The sequence below is a fragment of the Hyaena hyaena genome, unplaced genomic scaffold (assembly GCF_003009895.1).
Source record: "Hyaena hyaena isolate Hyena2069 unplaced genomic scaffold, ASM300989v1 scaffold_13, whole genome shotgun sequence".
Lineage (NCBI taxonomy): Eukaryota > Metazoa > Chordata > Mammalia > Carnivora > Hyaenidae > Hyaena > Hyaena hyaena.
The window spans coordinates 2,008,872-2,025,276 of NW_024080645.1; the positions used below are offsets into that span (position 1 = coordinate 2,008,872).

The 16,405-nt window shown below is 58.3% G+C and overlaps 1 protein-coding gene across 1 annotated transcript in view; it reads right to left on the reverse strand.

The window, feature by feature from the left end:
• Positions 1-9,075: 9,075 nt before the first annotated feature.
• Positions 9,076-16,405, reverse strand: part of LOC120248660 (AP-3 complex subunit sigma-2) — a 53,781-nt gene continuing 46,451 nt past the window's right edge. The window contains exons 5-6 of the mRNA XM_039257095.1: positions 14,910-15,017; positions 9,076-13,251 (exon numbers count right to left, since the gene is read on the reverse strand). Of these exons, the coding sequence (XP_039113026.1) occupies positions 13,123-13,251; positions 14,910-15,017 (237 nt within the window). The 3' untranslated portion in view covers positions 9,076-13,122. The remainder of the gene's footprint in view (positions 13,252-14,909; positions 15,018-16,405) is intronic.

Here is a 16,405-nt window from a genome sequence, read left to right on the forward strand (position 1 = left end):
CAGACCCTGTGTCCAACCCCGGTCCTTTTGGGGGACAGAGTACAGACAGTGAGCAGTAAGGGCCAGGCTTGGTATCTTGGTTGTGACAATTTCTTAGCTGAGCGGTGGGGCAGGTAGCACCTCTGCCTCAGTTTCCTCATCTGCCAATAGCAATAGCGCTTTGCCTCACAGGGTGTGGTGAGGGATTACACAGAAACTCCTCGGGCGGCAGGCAGGGCTCCGAGTAGCCATTTTATCATTGTTATTGCAGGGAGTCCGGCCTCGGCCTCTGGCTTTCCTGCCCCGCCCTTGGCCTCCTGGGGGCGGGGCTACGGGCCGTGGTGGACACTAGGGCTCAGTGCTGTGTTGGTTAAATGTCTAACAACGGGCAGCTGGTGGGCATGAGGGGTTAGCCCGGATTTAGCCTTTTCTGATCTCTGCGCCATGAATAACCCCCGCCCCCACTTCCAAGTTCCATCCCCCACACGAGGCAGAGTTGGGCCCAGATGCGGAGGGCACAGCATTGTAGACTAAGGGCCACGGTCGACGTGCTGAGCCTCACGTGACACCAGTCAGCTGTGGGAACATAATTAGGAAGCCATGAGCTTGGAGTCATACCTTTGTTTTTAATACTTTAGTTGTAAGCATACATAATTTAATTTTTTAAAAGATTTTATTTTTAAGTAAGCTCTACATCCAACGTGGGGCTCAAATTTACAACCCCTTGATCAAGGGCTGTGTTCTCTACCAACTGACCCAGACAATCACCCCCCCCTTTTTTTTTTAAGATTTTATAAGGGCACCTGAGTGGCTCAGTCGGTTAAGCGTCTGACTTTGGCTCAGGTGATGATCTCACGGTTTGTGGATTTGTGAGTTTGAGCCCCACATTGGGCTCTGTGCAGACGGCTCAGAGCCTGGAGCCTGCTTCAGATTCCGTGTTTCCTTCTCTCTCTCACTGTTCTTCCCCCAGTCACGCTCTCTCTCTCTCTCTCTCTCTCTCTCAAAAATAAATAAAGCATTAAAAATAAATAAACCACACAAAAAAAGATTTTATATAATTTTATGTATCTATATCTATCCATCCATCCATCCATCCATCCATCCATCCATCCATCCATCCATCCATGTATCTCTCTATCTATGTATCTATGTGTCTATGTGTCTGTGTCTGTCTGTCTATCTATCTATCTATCTATCTATCTATCTATCTAGAATGCACATGACCAGGGAAGGGGTGGAGAGAGAGAGAACATGGGTAGGGGAGGGACAGAGAGAGAGAGGAAGAGAGAGAATCCCAAGCAGGCTCTGCACTGCTGGCACAGAGCCCGATGCAGGGCCCAATTCCATGAACCGTGAGATCATGACCTGAGCCAAAATCAAAAGTCAGACGCTTAACTGACTGAGCCACCCAGGCGCCCCTAGAATTTAATTTTTAATAATGGCTGTTTTGCAACTGACTCAAAAACGTCATGTGATTCTAACACAGGCTCTCACAAGCCGGACACGCTGGCTGCAGACCAGCCATGCCCACTTTTCCAGGAGACGTGGGACTGTCTGAAAACCATAGGGCCTGGCGTCTGCCCACCTCCTCTTCACCCCCCGGTGACCCTGGGGGAGCACCACGTTGAAGTGGGGGCGGGCTCTGGGGTTCGTGTGTGGGGCCCACATTTGTACTCTGTCGGCCGCTCGGACTCCTTCAAGGCTGAAAAGCACAGGTCTTGGCTTCAGGGACACCTGGCTCAAGTTCTGAGCCCGCCCCTTGGCGGCCGTGTGACCATCAGCAAGTGATGAAATCCCAAGGAGCCCCGTTTCATCGGCGAGCTGGGGATAAGACCTTTATTAGAACTCTAGTCTAAAAGAGTTGGGTTTTCTTTTTTCTTTTTAATGTTTTTTAAATTTATTTCTGAGAGAGAGACAGCGTGAGCAGGGGAGGGTCAGAGAGAGAGGGAGACACAGAATCGGAAGCAGGCTCCAGGCTCTGCGCTGGCTGTCAGCACAGAGCCTGACGCGGGGCTCGAACCCACGAACCGTGAGATCATGACCTGAGCCGAAGTCGGACGCTTAACTGACTGAGCCACCCAGGCGCCCCCAGAGTTGGGTTTTCTTTAAGAACAGTTTCATTGAGGTGGACGTGGCGTTTGGTAAACTGTGCCACGTCAACAAGCTCCGACGGGTACATATTTGTGACGGCATCTCCACAGCGAGACCCTGAAGGCATCTGTGGACCCAAAAGTCTCCTCGTGCCCCTTTGTGACCCTCCCCCAACCCCAGCTCTTTCCCACCCGTCGCCAGGCAGCCACTGACCTGCTTTCTGTCATTAGGGATTACTTTATGTCTCTTGAATTGTAGTAAGTGCAGTCACATGTCTGGCTGCTGTGCTCCCAGAGTGTGTGACGGTTAACCCCAGAGTGCCCGGCGCAGGCGGGGTGTCCCAACCCCAGGCTGCTGAGGCGGTCCGCCGAGGCCACGCTTTGCCGCAGTGACAAACAGCCCCAACTCTTAGCAGCCTACAAGGTTCATTTTCCTGCTCATGCTGTGCCCAGTCAGTCCCACCCGTGACCCAGGAGCGTCCCTTATCTGGGACGGCCAGTCTCCTGGCAGAGATGAAAGTAGACATGGCAGCACCATACCATGGCTCTTCTCTCTCTCTCTCTCTTTTTTTTTTATGTTTATTTTGAGAGAGAGAGAGAACGTGGGTAGGGGATGGACAGAGAGAGAGAGGCAGAGAGAGAATCCCAAGCAGGCTCCGTGCTGTCAGTGAGGAACCTGACGTGGGGCTCCATCCCATGAACCTCGAGATCATGACCTGAGCCGAAGTCGGGAGGCAGACACTTAACTGACTGAGCCGCCCAGGCGCACCCCGAAGTTTCTTCTTAGAAGTCGCGCACCTCACCATGGTCAGGTCACCGAAGCAGATCGGGCTGCCAAGCTGGATGGCCAAGTTGGGGGGAGTGCCGCGTTCCCCCAGAACGGAGAGAGGCCACAGAGCTTCTGGACCGTTGTACTACCTACCAGCGCTGCTTACCCTGCTATTATCTTTGTTGCTGCTCAACCCCTCCTGTGGGCTGGAGAGCATGATCACACAGACCCCAGACACACGGTCTGGCCTCATGGCCCAGGCTCCATCACCCCGCACTGGGCTCTCTCCTTTCCATGGACATGGTCTTCCCATCCACCAGGGCCCAGTTCACTGTTCTGGAAAGGCAGAGATTAGGCGAGGCCGCCAGCCCCCACATCTCTTTTATCCTTGGCCACAGCCCACTCTGCACACTTCCCGCTTCCCACTGAGACCCAGAAACCCTCCTTCTTCGGCCCCGACTCTCCTTTTTTTTTTAATTTTTAAATGTTTTATTTATTTCTGAGAGATAGAGAGAGGCAGCGTGAGCAGGGGAGGGTCAGAGAGAGAGGGAGACGCAGAATGTGAAGCAGGCTCCAGGCTCTGAGCTGTCAGCACAGAGCCCGATGAGGGGCTCAAACTCACAAACCCACAAACCGTGAGATCATGACCCGAGTCGAAGTCGGATGCTTAACCGACTGAGCCCCCCAGGCACCCCTCGGCCCCCACTCTCCTAATTGCTGTCTGGGCACACAGCTTCCCTGCCCTTGCGTGACGGGGACCCTCCACAGGCTTTGCGCGCTGCGTCTCATCTCTTCTGGCTCTGCTCCCCAAACCTAACCTACCTGCCCCCCTGACTCCTGCTCCTCCCGCGGTGCCCGACAAGACAGGCCCACATTGCCCACGTGGCCGCCACGTCCGTCGATGCGACACGACAAGCCCCAAGCCTCATCAGCTCTAAGCCCAGAATCCTGACCTGGTCTGGGCCGCCACGGAAGGCCTCCTGGGACTTTCCCCTCCCTTGTCATCCCTCCTCTGCACTAAAGCCAGCCTGCCAAGCGGACCCGTAACCACCTCCCCATGCACAACAAACATGCACAGCCGTTCGCCGGCTTCCTGCTTGTCTTCAGGACAGGCTCTCAAGGCCCCGGCTCTGGTCGCCTCCCCGGCCTCGCCGTCTCCACACCCGCTCTGGCTGCTCGCCAACTCCTACACTCCCTGGTCCCCAGGCCTCTGCGGGGAGAGCTGGATAATTCCGTGACCAAGGAGCTGGGACGTGTGATTCCAGCAGTTTCTCTGGTGTCCCGCAAACGAACTCGGGGCCCCCGGACGGTGGAGTGCTGGGGTGGGAGAGACACCAACCAGTGACAACCCTGACCTCACGTTTACTCAGCTCTCGCCATGAGCCACTGTCCCAAGTGCTTCCCAGGCATTCTTTTTCTTTCTTCCTTTCTTACACTCGCGTTATTTGTTGAAGGGCGACAAACCTAGAGGAAACTATGAAATCCTAAGTGAAGAACTTCGTCGAAGCTTCACAGAGTGAACCAGCACCCCAGGAGCCCCCCCACCGCCCCCTCTGCCGCCAGCCTTCCGGGGGGACACCTCCTCACCGGCCCCCACTACCATACGTTCACGTGGCCCGGGCCTGCAGGGCAAACGCGTGAGCTCGCACACCCTTGCTCTGCGCCTGGCTTCTCACACCCGGCGCCCTGTTGGTCTGATTCACCCACGAGGCCCCGTGAAGGTGGACTTGGCTGCGGCCGTGTATACAGCCTTCCAGGCCACCTATTTATTCGTGCATTCCATTCAGATGGGCGTTTGACCGTTCCTGGTTCTTGGCGATTACGCGCAATTATCAACATCGCTGTCCGCGTCTTCGGGCTGGACACGTGCACTCATTTGGCACCACTGAGTCATAGGATAAGTGTGTGTTCGCTCCAGTGGATTCCACAGTTTCCCGCCGGCTGTAGAGGAGGGCTCTGCATTAACTCTTAATCCGCACGACGGCCCCTCCGCACGCAATATGCTGGACAGCTGTCTCTGGGACCGGCCTCCTCTGCGTGTGTCTGGGCCTGGGCCTTAGCATCACCGATCAGAGGTACCTGCCTAGGACTCTGTGTCTTCAAGGAAGGCCAGCAGGGCCCGTGGCCTCCGGGTACAGTGCTGGCGCTGCTGGTGACACATTCCAGAGGATCTGGTTTTCCTGGTGTCCTGGCCAGCAGGGTGTGGGGCGGGCGAGAACTTCCCTGTGGCTCTTTAGTAAGCTTCTGGGCTGGTTCTATTGTTTGCAACCGAGAACCCCAGGTGATTGGGGGGAGCTGTTTTATTCCCATTTCACAGATGAGGAAACAATCACAAAGAGGTCAAGTATGCTGCCCCAGGTCACACAGCAAGTTTATACCCCACTTAGGGCTTTCTGTCCAAGCTGATGGTGCTTTCTTGTCCATTATGCCTACAATTTGAAGGAAGTGGCGAAATGACTCACTCAGGGTCACACAAGGAGAGCTAAGTCGGGCCGTGTGACTCCCACCCCCACAGAGCTTCCTGCCCTAAAGCCCGAGTGTGTATTTCAGCACACAGGGAGGGAACCGGGAACGCGCATCCATGCGTCGAATAACCATTTTCACTCCCGACAGCTCACGGGGATCAGAAGCTGTGCTAGGTACCAGCAAAACAGCACAAGAAGTAGTGAAGACAGTAGAGGACACACGACCTACGCTATCACGTCAGGTGCTCAGCGCATGGAGGCTAAAGCTGGGCGAGGGACGGGGACAGGAACGAGCGGAAGGCAGGACAGCAAGGTCCTCTGAGGACATCTGAGCAGAGACTCTCCCAGAGTGAGGAAGACCGGAAGGCAGGCAGCAGGGGGGAGGGGCAAAGGCCCCGCGGCGTCTGTGACCCTGTGTTTAGGGACCCCCCCCCCAAGGCCAGTGTGGTTGGAGAGGGGGAAGGAGGGGGCTGGGCGGGGCAGCAGGAAATGAGGACAGAAAGATGGACAGCGGCCAGCTAAGCAGCGCCCTGAGTTTTGCCCTGAGGCTAGTGGGAAGCCTTGGGGGGGATGGTTAAACCCTGCGGGGCCGTGCTGTGGTCTGATTAATACTTCGGGGGGCGCCTGGGTGGCTCAGTCGGTTAAGCGTCCGACTTCGGCTCAGGTCATGATCTCATGGTTCATGGGTTCGAGCCCCGCGTCAAGCTCTATGCTGACAGCTCAGAGCCTGGAGCTTGTCTCAGATTCTGTATCTCCTTCTCTCTCTGAACCTCCCCTACTCACACTCTCTCTCTCTCAGACTTAATATAAAACATTAAAAAAAAAAATACTTCGGAAGGCTCAGCCTGCCTGCTGGGTGATAAAATGGGGCCACGAGGAGGCAGGGGAGGGGTCGGGCGACGGTTCAGGGGCCGCGGTGGTGGAGACGTGAGTTACTCGACAGTCGGTTGATTGTCAGACAGGATCTGAGACTCGTGGGTACTGGGCTCCCAGGGAGAGAGAGGGCTCAATCCCGGGGCTCTGGGGGGGTGAGAACATTGGGGCTGGACCACCCGAGGCTCCCACCAGGGACATGGCTGGGGACTGCGGGTCCAGAACAAAGGGGCCGCCTCTGAGGTCACAAGGAGGCCAGGCTCTCCTGGCCTGGCCCCGGGCCAGTGCCTTTCTGGGGACACTGGTTCCCAGGGCTGAGCGGGGCTGGGCTGGGGCGGGGAGTGGGGTGGCTGACAGGAAAGGGCTATGGCCTCAAGATCTGCAGCTCAGGAAGGGGCCCGAGGGGGAGGGCCCGCCCCGGGCTGTCAACCTGTGCCAGGTATGGCGCCACAGGAGGCAGCATCACCATGGCGCCTGCCTGTTGGGTACAGACTTTGGACCCAGGTCTTTTTTTCCAATCCTGTAACCTCACGGCACCCTTTAAGCAGCTGACGGATTGGTCAGCACTTCCTGGGGCCCAGGAGGGCCTGGATGCTGGAGGAGGGGCAGGTAGAGGCTGGGAGGTTAAGAAGAGGAATTTCAGGGGCGCCTGGGTGGCTCAGTCAGTTAAGTGTCTGACTTCAGCTCAGGTCATGATCTCACAATTCGTGGGTTCGAGCCCTGTGTCAGGCTCTGTGCTGACAGCCAGCTAAGAGCCTGGAGCCTGCTTCAGATTCTGTATGTGTCTCTCTCTCTGACCCTCCCCTGCTCACATTGTCTATCTGTCTCTCTCTCTCTCAGAAATAAATAAAACATTAAAAATTAAAAAAAAAAAAAAAAAAAAGAAGAAGAGGAATTTCAACAGAGAATGCCTCGAAGTGCCCAGCCCAGCATCGGAGTGGGAGCGCCATCCTCAGGGTGCTGGGGGAGCAGGCATACCCATACCTTCCGGCCACACACAGCTGGCTTAGCAGCTGGCAGTTCAAATCCCGGCGTGCCTCAGTTTGCCAAGCCTTTCCCTAGCAAGAAAGGATGACTTCCCGGTCTGTACGTGGTGGCATCTCTGGCCCGCAGCTACCTCGGGCCAGGCAGCCAGGGTGAGATTCCAGTGGCCCGCGGCCAGCTGGGGGGCTCCCTGGAGGCTCAGGAGGAGTCAAAAGGGGGCTCAGTGCCAGGTGCTCAGAACCAAGAGGCCGGAGGAAACCTTCGCACCCGTGCTGCCCAGGGTGAACGGAGCCGTGTCCTGCCACGGGGAGGGTGGGGCGCTGGGTTCATGGCTGCCTGTTAGCCTCCAGCTTCACCGCCACTTGTGAGGGTCACTGCCACACGTGCAACCACAGCGTTGTCCCTTGGCTGCTCCCAGGCTGGTGAGGGAGGGGCTGGCTCCTGGGTTCGCCCCTCTGTCACCCCCGGAGAGGCAAGGTCCTTCCCGGGGGCAGAACCAACACGGACCCCCAGTAACACCCTCACTCCCTATCTGCTGCCTTCTCTCTGACCGGTCAGCGCCTGAACCAGGCTGGTTGGTAAATATTTCGAGTATCCCCTCAATCTGGGGGACCAATGGGCTCCAGTCTGTCGAGAATTTTACCTGGTTTCCCTTTACACCTGAGACTCTGCCTTCCTTCCCATTCAGCTGTGCCTCTGTGTCCTGAGTTTGCACAGGGCATTCATTCTCGGTGACGCAGAAGACGGCCTTCAAGCTGCCCTCCCGAAGCCACGGCCCCCACCCCCAGGAGGCAGGGGAGGGCACCCCTGTGCCCAAGTGTTCTCTGGAGGCCCCGCTGATGTCAGAGTTGAAGAACAACGGAAGATTTGCCCTTGAGAAGGCCCAATGAGCCCCCTCCTCGTGGAAGCGCTCCAGGACCCCGACTCTCAGGCAGGCGGGCCTCACCCCTGCACAGACTCCCTCCCCCGAGCCTCTGGGTGTCTCCAATTCCCTGCGGACACCACACCGTTGGGGAAGGCGATTCCTGGCCGCCCCTCCTACCCTTCAGGTCCTGCCCACCACAGGCTTGATCTTCTGTCTTCGCTTTCCAGCGCCTCCCCTCCCCTGCTTTATCCGGTGGTGACCTCGGGATATGGGCCTGGGCTCACTGGTGGGGCCAGGCCCACCTGGGCTCCGGTCCCCGCTTCCTGTAGCTCCCCCTACCGCCTCTGTAAGACGCCCCACGCTGACAGCAGCCCCAGCTCGCCGTCGACACCGGTTCTCTCCTTAGCCCTCACAGGTCCCCAAGGCAGGAGTTCCGGGTCCCTCTTTTGATGGCAGAGGGCAGAGACCTTCCGCGGGCTCCGCGTGTCTCACGCTCTTACACGACCACCTTGCGGCTCGAATGCGCTGCCACTTGGCTAGAGGCTCTGGGTTCCGCGCTGGAGGACAAGGGCGAGCTCGGAGGCCACGTCGTCTCAGTCCCTAGCCCCTTGGCCAGAGGTTGCTCTACTGTCTCTTCTCCCTTTCCCGGCCCGCAGGCTGTGTCCTCACCCCTCCCCGTCATCTCTGGGCCATGTGGCTCCCCTCACAGCTGTCATCTCGGGGCCATGTCGCTCACCCCACAGCTTTAACCAGCTTCCTCTCCTGCGCGCACCCAGGCCCCCAGCTGGCTGGCGGACACCTGCCCCCCCCCCCATCTGACCCACCCTCATCCACTCTGGGCCTCTCTTCCTCCCAAACCGCTCCCTCCTCTCAAGGGACACCCCCACGGGTCCTGCGGTCACTTGGGTTCCCCGGTCATCAGTTTCGCCTTTCTCCCCTCCCTCGGCCTCCACAGGCCATCACCCCCCCCTCACCTCCTGCCGCTCCCAATACCAATGCCCGGGTTCTCTTTCCGAGGGCGGAGCGCAGGGCCCGGGAAAGCCTCCGCCATTCACTCATTCAACACTTCTTTATTAAGAGCAAGAGCCACACACCTGGCACCGACCCCGCCATGCGGAGCCAGAGACCACACCCGCCCACGGGGACACTCATTCTAGCAGGGGACAGCCAGTAACTTCGATCCAAACACACATCAGGTCAGAGTGACCTGAAAACAGGAAAAGCAGAGCTGGGATAGGTACGCCCAAGCAGGAGCTCCTTTATGCGGGGTGTCCGGGGGGCCCTCCCCCATCCAGAGGGTGGCATGGCTGCAGAGGGCTGAGGTGACACCAAGGTCAAAAGGAACATAACTCTTTCAGGAAAAGGACACTCTCAGTTTTGGTAATAAAAATCCCGGGACTTTATTTCTTAATTGGAAACACTTGTCGCCATGGAGTGGGGGAAGGTGGTTTGCGGGAACATGGTGGGAATCTGGCTGAACAGCCTCTGTTATCTTAAATTCTGAACTACGTGAATGTATTTCTCTTAAAGCATTAATTCATCGAACAGGAAAGAACGTACACAGTCTTGTGGAAACGATGAATCATTCTCACGGAACCATTCCCTTAGAGGGGGCCTGCCTGCATCTCCGCTGATGGCTGCCGGGGGCCGCGCAGCACCCCGTGAGGGCCAAGCCCTGAGGCAGCCGGTGAGCGGGGTCCTCAGCACAGGGAGACAGGTGGCCCCGGGGTACAAGGGAGGTGGCAGCCGACAACGGCCTGGGCGTCTCACCCTTAAGGGGCTCTCCATCCTGGCCCTCACGTTCACCCCGCTTATCATCAGGCACCGCCGCTGCGTCTACTTGGAAAGCCGCGGCCGGACGGCCGCACCCCTACTAAGGGCTGGCCCAGCCGGCGGGAGTTAGCCGGCACGCTCCCCGGTTTTCCGGTGGAGCTGGGGCCGGAGGGCACTTCACCAGGGCGGCCCCATGGAGGTGGGGGTGAGGGAGGGCTGGCTCTGTGAGGGGCAGAGGCCTGAATAACAAACAGGGACTTGAGAAGACAAGATATCCCGAGTTCATCCTCAACATGACAGGCACAGGGCTGTGCAGGCCAAGGGGAAAGGCAGGTCACTAGGTGCCCTGTGGATGAATGTCTGCGGCTCCAGATTCCTGTGCTGAGATCTAATCCCCAATGTGATGGGTGTTTGGAGGGGGCGGGCCTTGGGGAGGAGATTAGGTTTGGATGGGGTCGTGGGGTGGAGCCCCATGATGAGACTGGCACCCTTATCAGGGGATGCAGAACAAAGAACTTTCTCGGCCACTGAGGACAGAGCAAGATGGCCATCTATGAAACAGGAAGCAGGTTCTTGCTAGACATCAAACCTGCTGGGACCTTGATCTTGATCAGACTGCAGAACTGTGAGGGATGTTTGGGAAGCCTCCCAGCCAGTCTTTTGGGGACAGCAGCTTGAGCAAAGGCTGTTTGAAGCATGGCCCGGCGGAGCACGGTGGGGGCCGCGGTGGGGGCCAAACGGGCTCTTGTCCTTCAAATACTCCACAGAACATCACCAGCGCCAGTCACTACACATCCCGGCTGCCAGTCACTCAGGCTGGGCACTCCCAGGTCCTCAGCAGAGAGCACAGCGGAAGCTGAGCCTCGGCGCTCTCTCCAGTGCCTGGCAGCGAGCCTGGCCTGCACCAGCCACTTACAAACTGCGCCACGGAACTTCTGGTTTTAATTAGGGGCGGGGAGCCCTGGAAACCCAGGGTTCTGTCCCACTTCAGGAGACCCTCAGCCTCAATCATCCAGGGCCAAGGACTCTCAAATTTAGGCCCAGTCCCTATTTTCATAACCGAAAACTCTCAGCAGCAGTACCTGTATCCTTCTTCAAAAAAAGCCTATGATTTCCTCTTATTAAAAAAAGAAAGTTTACGGCTTTGCTGGCAGCAGGCAGACGAGCGAGCCGCATTTGCACGCAAGCCTCAAGTAGCTAACGAACGATTACAGTGGCTGGTCCGAGGGATGGACTTTTCCAAACAAAAAACCAGGGTGAAGTTTCAGGCCCTTTGTGGAGGCCGTTTGAGGGATGAGGTCGGGCCGCTCGCTGGGTGGCGTCTCTGGGGCCAGTCAGGGGCCCGTGCGAGGGGAGCCGAAGCCGGAATCCACCGGTTTCTGACAGGTAAAAACACTGCAAGGCTGCCCTGGGAAGCCTGGGGACCGGGGTCCTGCACGAATGCATCAAACCACAAAACACACACACACACTCAAGAAAAACGACCAGGCTCCAGCTTCGTGACCCTCAACACGGCACGTAACACTCGGGGCTGCCGGTCCCTCATCAGCCCTGCGGAGCATGGGATGCCCTCCGGGACATCATCGCTGCCCCCCCCCCCCCCCGCCCCAGCAAACCAGGTTTGGTTTTATCAGGGTTTGTGAGAAGCCATTAACCTCTCCGGGACTCAGTGTCCTTCTCTAGAACAAAGAGAAGATTGGAAGAAGCCATCTTGAGCAGTGAAGGGGAGTGGACTCTGGATTTCAGCAGGCAGTCTCAGCCCTTGTGACGCGAAGCAGGTTACTGGACCTCTCTCTTTCCCTGCGCAGTGGGGACAATGGTGTCTGCTGTGAGGCCTTCCGTCCGTGCGCCTCCTTCTTTCTCAGTCCACGTTTTGTAAACGTGAGAGGAGCATGAACGCGCTGAGGTGTCTCGAAAGAAAAGCCAAGCCCTTCAGAAGAATGCTAGCAGTGACCGGGTCCCTCTTCGGACAGTCGAGGGCCTCCTTCTGATCACCCGCCGTCTCGGAGGCTCTCAGGGAGGCTCTGACCGAGAGAGCACGGGAGGCTGCGGGGAGGGGGCACCGTGGTCGCGGTGGGCACCACCTCCTACGGGCTCTGCAGCGACGGCAGGGCACCGGAGCGGCAGGAGAAGCCCCCTGGCTGGGGGGTGTCGCTGCGGTGAGGCGGTGAGCTCCCTACCGGCAGGCAGCTCAGCACCGCGCCGGGGACCCGGCCTCGGAGGCAGCGCCGCAAGAGGTACGACTCCGAGGAGCAGTTTCTGCTCTACGTTAACCACAGAAAGGAAGACTCTGGTCACAGGGAAACATTTACAGGTTTCCAAAGCCAGCTGTGGGCGGACGTCATCTGGGGGGACAGGGCGGGGCTCCTCCCACAGTGGGGACAAGACACCGCGCAGGCACGGGGCCAGGCCGGCACTCCTCTTGCGTCCCCAGCCTTCGCAGTGGCCGCTCCAGAACGTGTGCCCCCGGCTCTCACACGCCGCAGGCAGGTGCAGGTGGCGGTGGCTTTCCCGTACGGAGAGAACACCGTTTCCAACCCGGCACCAGACCCATCCGCCCCTCATCAGAAGAATGTATTTTACACCTGGAAAGAGTCATAACTCCAAGATGCCCCACACGTCGTCAGCTTCACCTTCCTCAGACCCGGGGTCTCTCCCCTCTGCGGAGGGACCCTCTGGCTGCGGCGGAGACACGGCCGCGGGGAAGGGGGCCACCTCCCTAGCAGCATGCAGCCGCTCATGGCTTGGATCGCTCCCTGTGCGAGCACTGGGGCCGCGGGGGAACGGGGTCTGTGGGCGGGGTGACCCCGTACAGCCAGGAGGCAACCCAGGTCCTCATAAAACTCTGCTCTTGTTTGCTGCTCGCCGCAGCCTGGAAGGCTGGCTCTGTACTAGCTACGGCACCTCGCCAGCTAAGTGAATGTGACAAGACCGCAGAAGGCTGGCGGCGCTAAGGACAAGGACTCCCGTCAGGGTCCTGGTGCTGGACACTGGCTTCTAGGAAGCAGGTGGCCGCAGTCCAGTGCCCAGTCCCCGGAAGTGGCTACATGCGGGAGGTAAAGGTTTGAGCGGCTTGGGCACGCTGACCCCACGGGGGAGGCCAGCCCCCCCGCCCCCCCCATCTGCTGTGGCCACGGGTTTCAGAGGCCGGCAAGGCGGCGCACGAGAACCAAGCACAAGCTGGCAGTGAACCCAGGGTGCCCCCTCACTCCATGGCAGCAAGGGTCAGGGCCTGGCGCTCCACGCTCCTAAGGCTCAGAGTGGGATCTGCGGCAGGACTGGCTTGGCTGGTTTCAAAGACTCCAGTTCAGCAGCGGCGGACGGTCAGACAAACTGGGACAGGTTGGGGACTTTGATGTTGAGGTCACCAATGTTGATGTTCCGAGGAATCTCCGGCAGGTTGATGTTTTTCACGGCGGACACGGCCCGGGCGGGGGCTGCCGAAAGGCCACCCTGAGGAGACACGAGAGGGGGCATGAGATAAGCGCTCAGCGGCGGTGGTAGCTTAACGCTTAAAAACACAAGCGACAGAGACCCGGGAAGTGTCCCCACAGAGCAAGCACAACGCACGCTTTGATTTTTCCTCCTTATTTCTCAAAGGTGTAGCCGACGCAGCAATCCCGAGGCTGGACGGGGGCTCGGGGGCAGGGCTCCGCAGTCTGTGCTCCCGACGGGGTGGTGGCTTATGCGGGGTGGTAACCCCAGCACCTGACCGTGCCTGGCACACAGCAGGTACTCAATAAATGCTTGCTGGAGTAACTGGAGACTGTTTAACCACTTTCCAGACTACAAAACAAAACAGTCGTGAGGCGGGCGCCGTCACGGGAAAATGCTCACAGGGAAAAGCAAAGTCAGTTCAGGGCAGTTGCCTGCCAAGTGTCAACGTGAGATGGGAGAGAGCTGGCTTCGGAAATGCCATGTGGCAGCAAGATGGGAGGAAGGACATGTGGACGGTCTGACACGCCCGCAGCCCCGGAAGGACTGGCCACACAAGCAGAGAAGGGGTCCACGGTCAGCGCTCCCCTGGCTCACCCCCCGCGTGCGGAGAAGGGGAGGAGCCAACGCGGCTCTCTCGGAACCGTGTCCCCTGCGTGACCATCGGGATACTGACTCCGGTTCCGCTCTCGCCCAGCACGTCCCCATTCTTCCGGTTTCCAAACCCTTTGCCTCTGACTCACTTACTAATCCTGGAAGCTTCCCAGCCTGTGTTACTAAAGGAACTGTCACGCCGTTCTAGCTGTGGTCTGGGGAAGCTTCCTCAGCAGGGCTGCCAGTCCTCACGGACACAGGAATTCCTGGCTTTGCAAGATCAGCTTCCATTACAAGGAGCAGTGAAGCTCTTGAAGACACTCAGATAATTAAAATTCTATTTCTGCCACGCATGAAGGTGTATGCCTATAGCCTCTACTCTACTCCACTCTCCAGCCAGGGTGACGGAGGTGATGGAGAAACTTCAGGGGGGAGGACAGAATCCACCGTGAGCGGTTTTTGTTTGTCAGGTTTTAGGTAATCTCCACCTGCAGCGTGGGGCTCAAACTCTCGACACAGATCAAGAGTCTCACGCTCTGCCCACTGAGCCGGCCAGGCGCCCCTGCTGGGAGCATCTGTATGAAGCCCAGCATGGTGTGGCGGCGGGCCGGGGTGGGCAGTTTGCAAACGCAGCCCAAACTCTACTCTAGCTGAGTAGAAGGCTAACTGGAAATTAGGATACTGCCAAGTCTAAGGCCCGAGAGACCCCACGAGAAAGGGCTGCTGAGAGCAGACCCCTCTAGCGCTGGGACACCACGCTGGGACCAGAGAAGGGGATCCCCGCCAGGGAACGTGTAGCTTTGAAAGGAGGAATCGTAAACCATAAGCACCGGCCAGAGGCCCCCAAGCCAGGCGGTGTCTGTCTTCTTGTGCCATCTGGCTTTTTCGGCCACACTTTGCGCCTTATTCCTACTTGCTTAATCTTCAGGGCTGGCCTTCCCACAGGCGGGTTTTGATGGACTCAGGGAGGACAGAAGAGAAGTACGCACATTCCCGAAGTTCCACAGCAACACAAACCAACACGCGCATCCATTCCTCCTTCCACCCCGGGCTTCTCGAACCGCACCGGCCAGGGCACTCACCTCGGATTTCTCCAGCCGGTTTTGAGCTTCAATCTGCGCCACGATTTCATTCATGTTGGTTTCCAACACCATCCCCCCCATCACCACCTCCTGAAGGATGTAGTGCACCTACAGGGGAAGCGAGAATGAGAAGGGGTGGAGCGCCCTGCGGTGGCTGGGGGGTGTGACCCACACGGAAACCCCGCGGGCCTTCCTGCACCAGCACGGCGGCTGGCCCGATTCCCAACCGACACCTAGGCGGAGCGCTCCGCCTCTCATGTGAGACCACGGGGCGCCCCCGCGTCTGGCCACACCAGAACACCAATCTCTTCCCTGAGCAGTGGTGGCTCATTCCTACCGGCTGGCCACACTCCGGGCAGGGGCTGGTGGCTGAGCACAGGCTCTCAAGTCACACAGACCTTGTTTAAGCTGGGTGACCTTGGGCAAATTACTCTTTCCGTTCTCCAGCCTCCTTCCAGAACTGTGGTGAGGACTGAGAACCTGTACCAAACACCCGGCCTCCACACGGGTTCTAAGCGAACCAGGCTGGCGTTCGTTACTGCTCTCAGTAGCAGCACTGCTGACGCACACTCCGGTCATGGCAGCAGCAGCACGACAGTCCCTGCCCAAGCACAGTCCTACGTGAGATGGGACGTCTCCCGGGCTTCCTCAGACCCTCCAGCCTGCGCTCCGCTGGAGGCGAAACAGACCCACGCCTCTGTACCTGTCCTCATCCCTTTCTTACAGCTTGGATAAGAAATCCGGTTCTTTAGACCCTGACCACCTTGTCAGCATTGCCTGTCGCATAAATCCGCCTTCCGGCCAGATCCAGGGGCTCGCAGACCCACCACAGCGGAACCACTTCCTCCGGTGCCTTTCACCTAAAGTCCTTCTCTCTGCTTCTCCAATGTCACAGCCCAGCTCAGTCCACCCACCATCTGGGTGAATCTCTCTGGTCTCTCTAGCTGCCCTCTTCCTTCTCTCACTGATGACTGGCGCTTAATTAACAACAGAAGGTGGCACCGAAAAGGCCACGCTGGTAGGATGTGATTTGAAGGAAGTGGCTCCAACCCTTAAAGATCCCAGCGAGCGCCTGTGACCTGCCCGTCTGGGGTCTCTATGGCAGCTGCCACGGTACGGAGGGGGTGGGGGGTGCTGGAGTCCGCACAGTGGCACGAGCACACGGAGACTCGGCTTTGCTAAAGCTGCGGAGGCCTGGCTGGAGGGACCCGAGTCCACACGTGGGCCTGGCGCCCAGAGAAGTATTCGCGCGGAACCTGTTGACGAGGTGGTCTGGGTCTGAAGTTTGGGGCTGGGTGGTTTTCTGCTGGGGGAGCTGTCCTGTGCACGGCAGCCTGGTCCCCAGCACCTCTGGGCTCTGCTCACTAAAGCACTCTCCAGCGGTGACACCACAAATGTCTCCTGGCGAGCGTGTCCCCGGTTTAGCCCCATTAGTCTAGTGTCTACACTGGACCGCGGAGGACGTGAAGCCAATTTACTCGATAGGCAATGAAGAG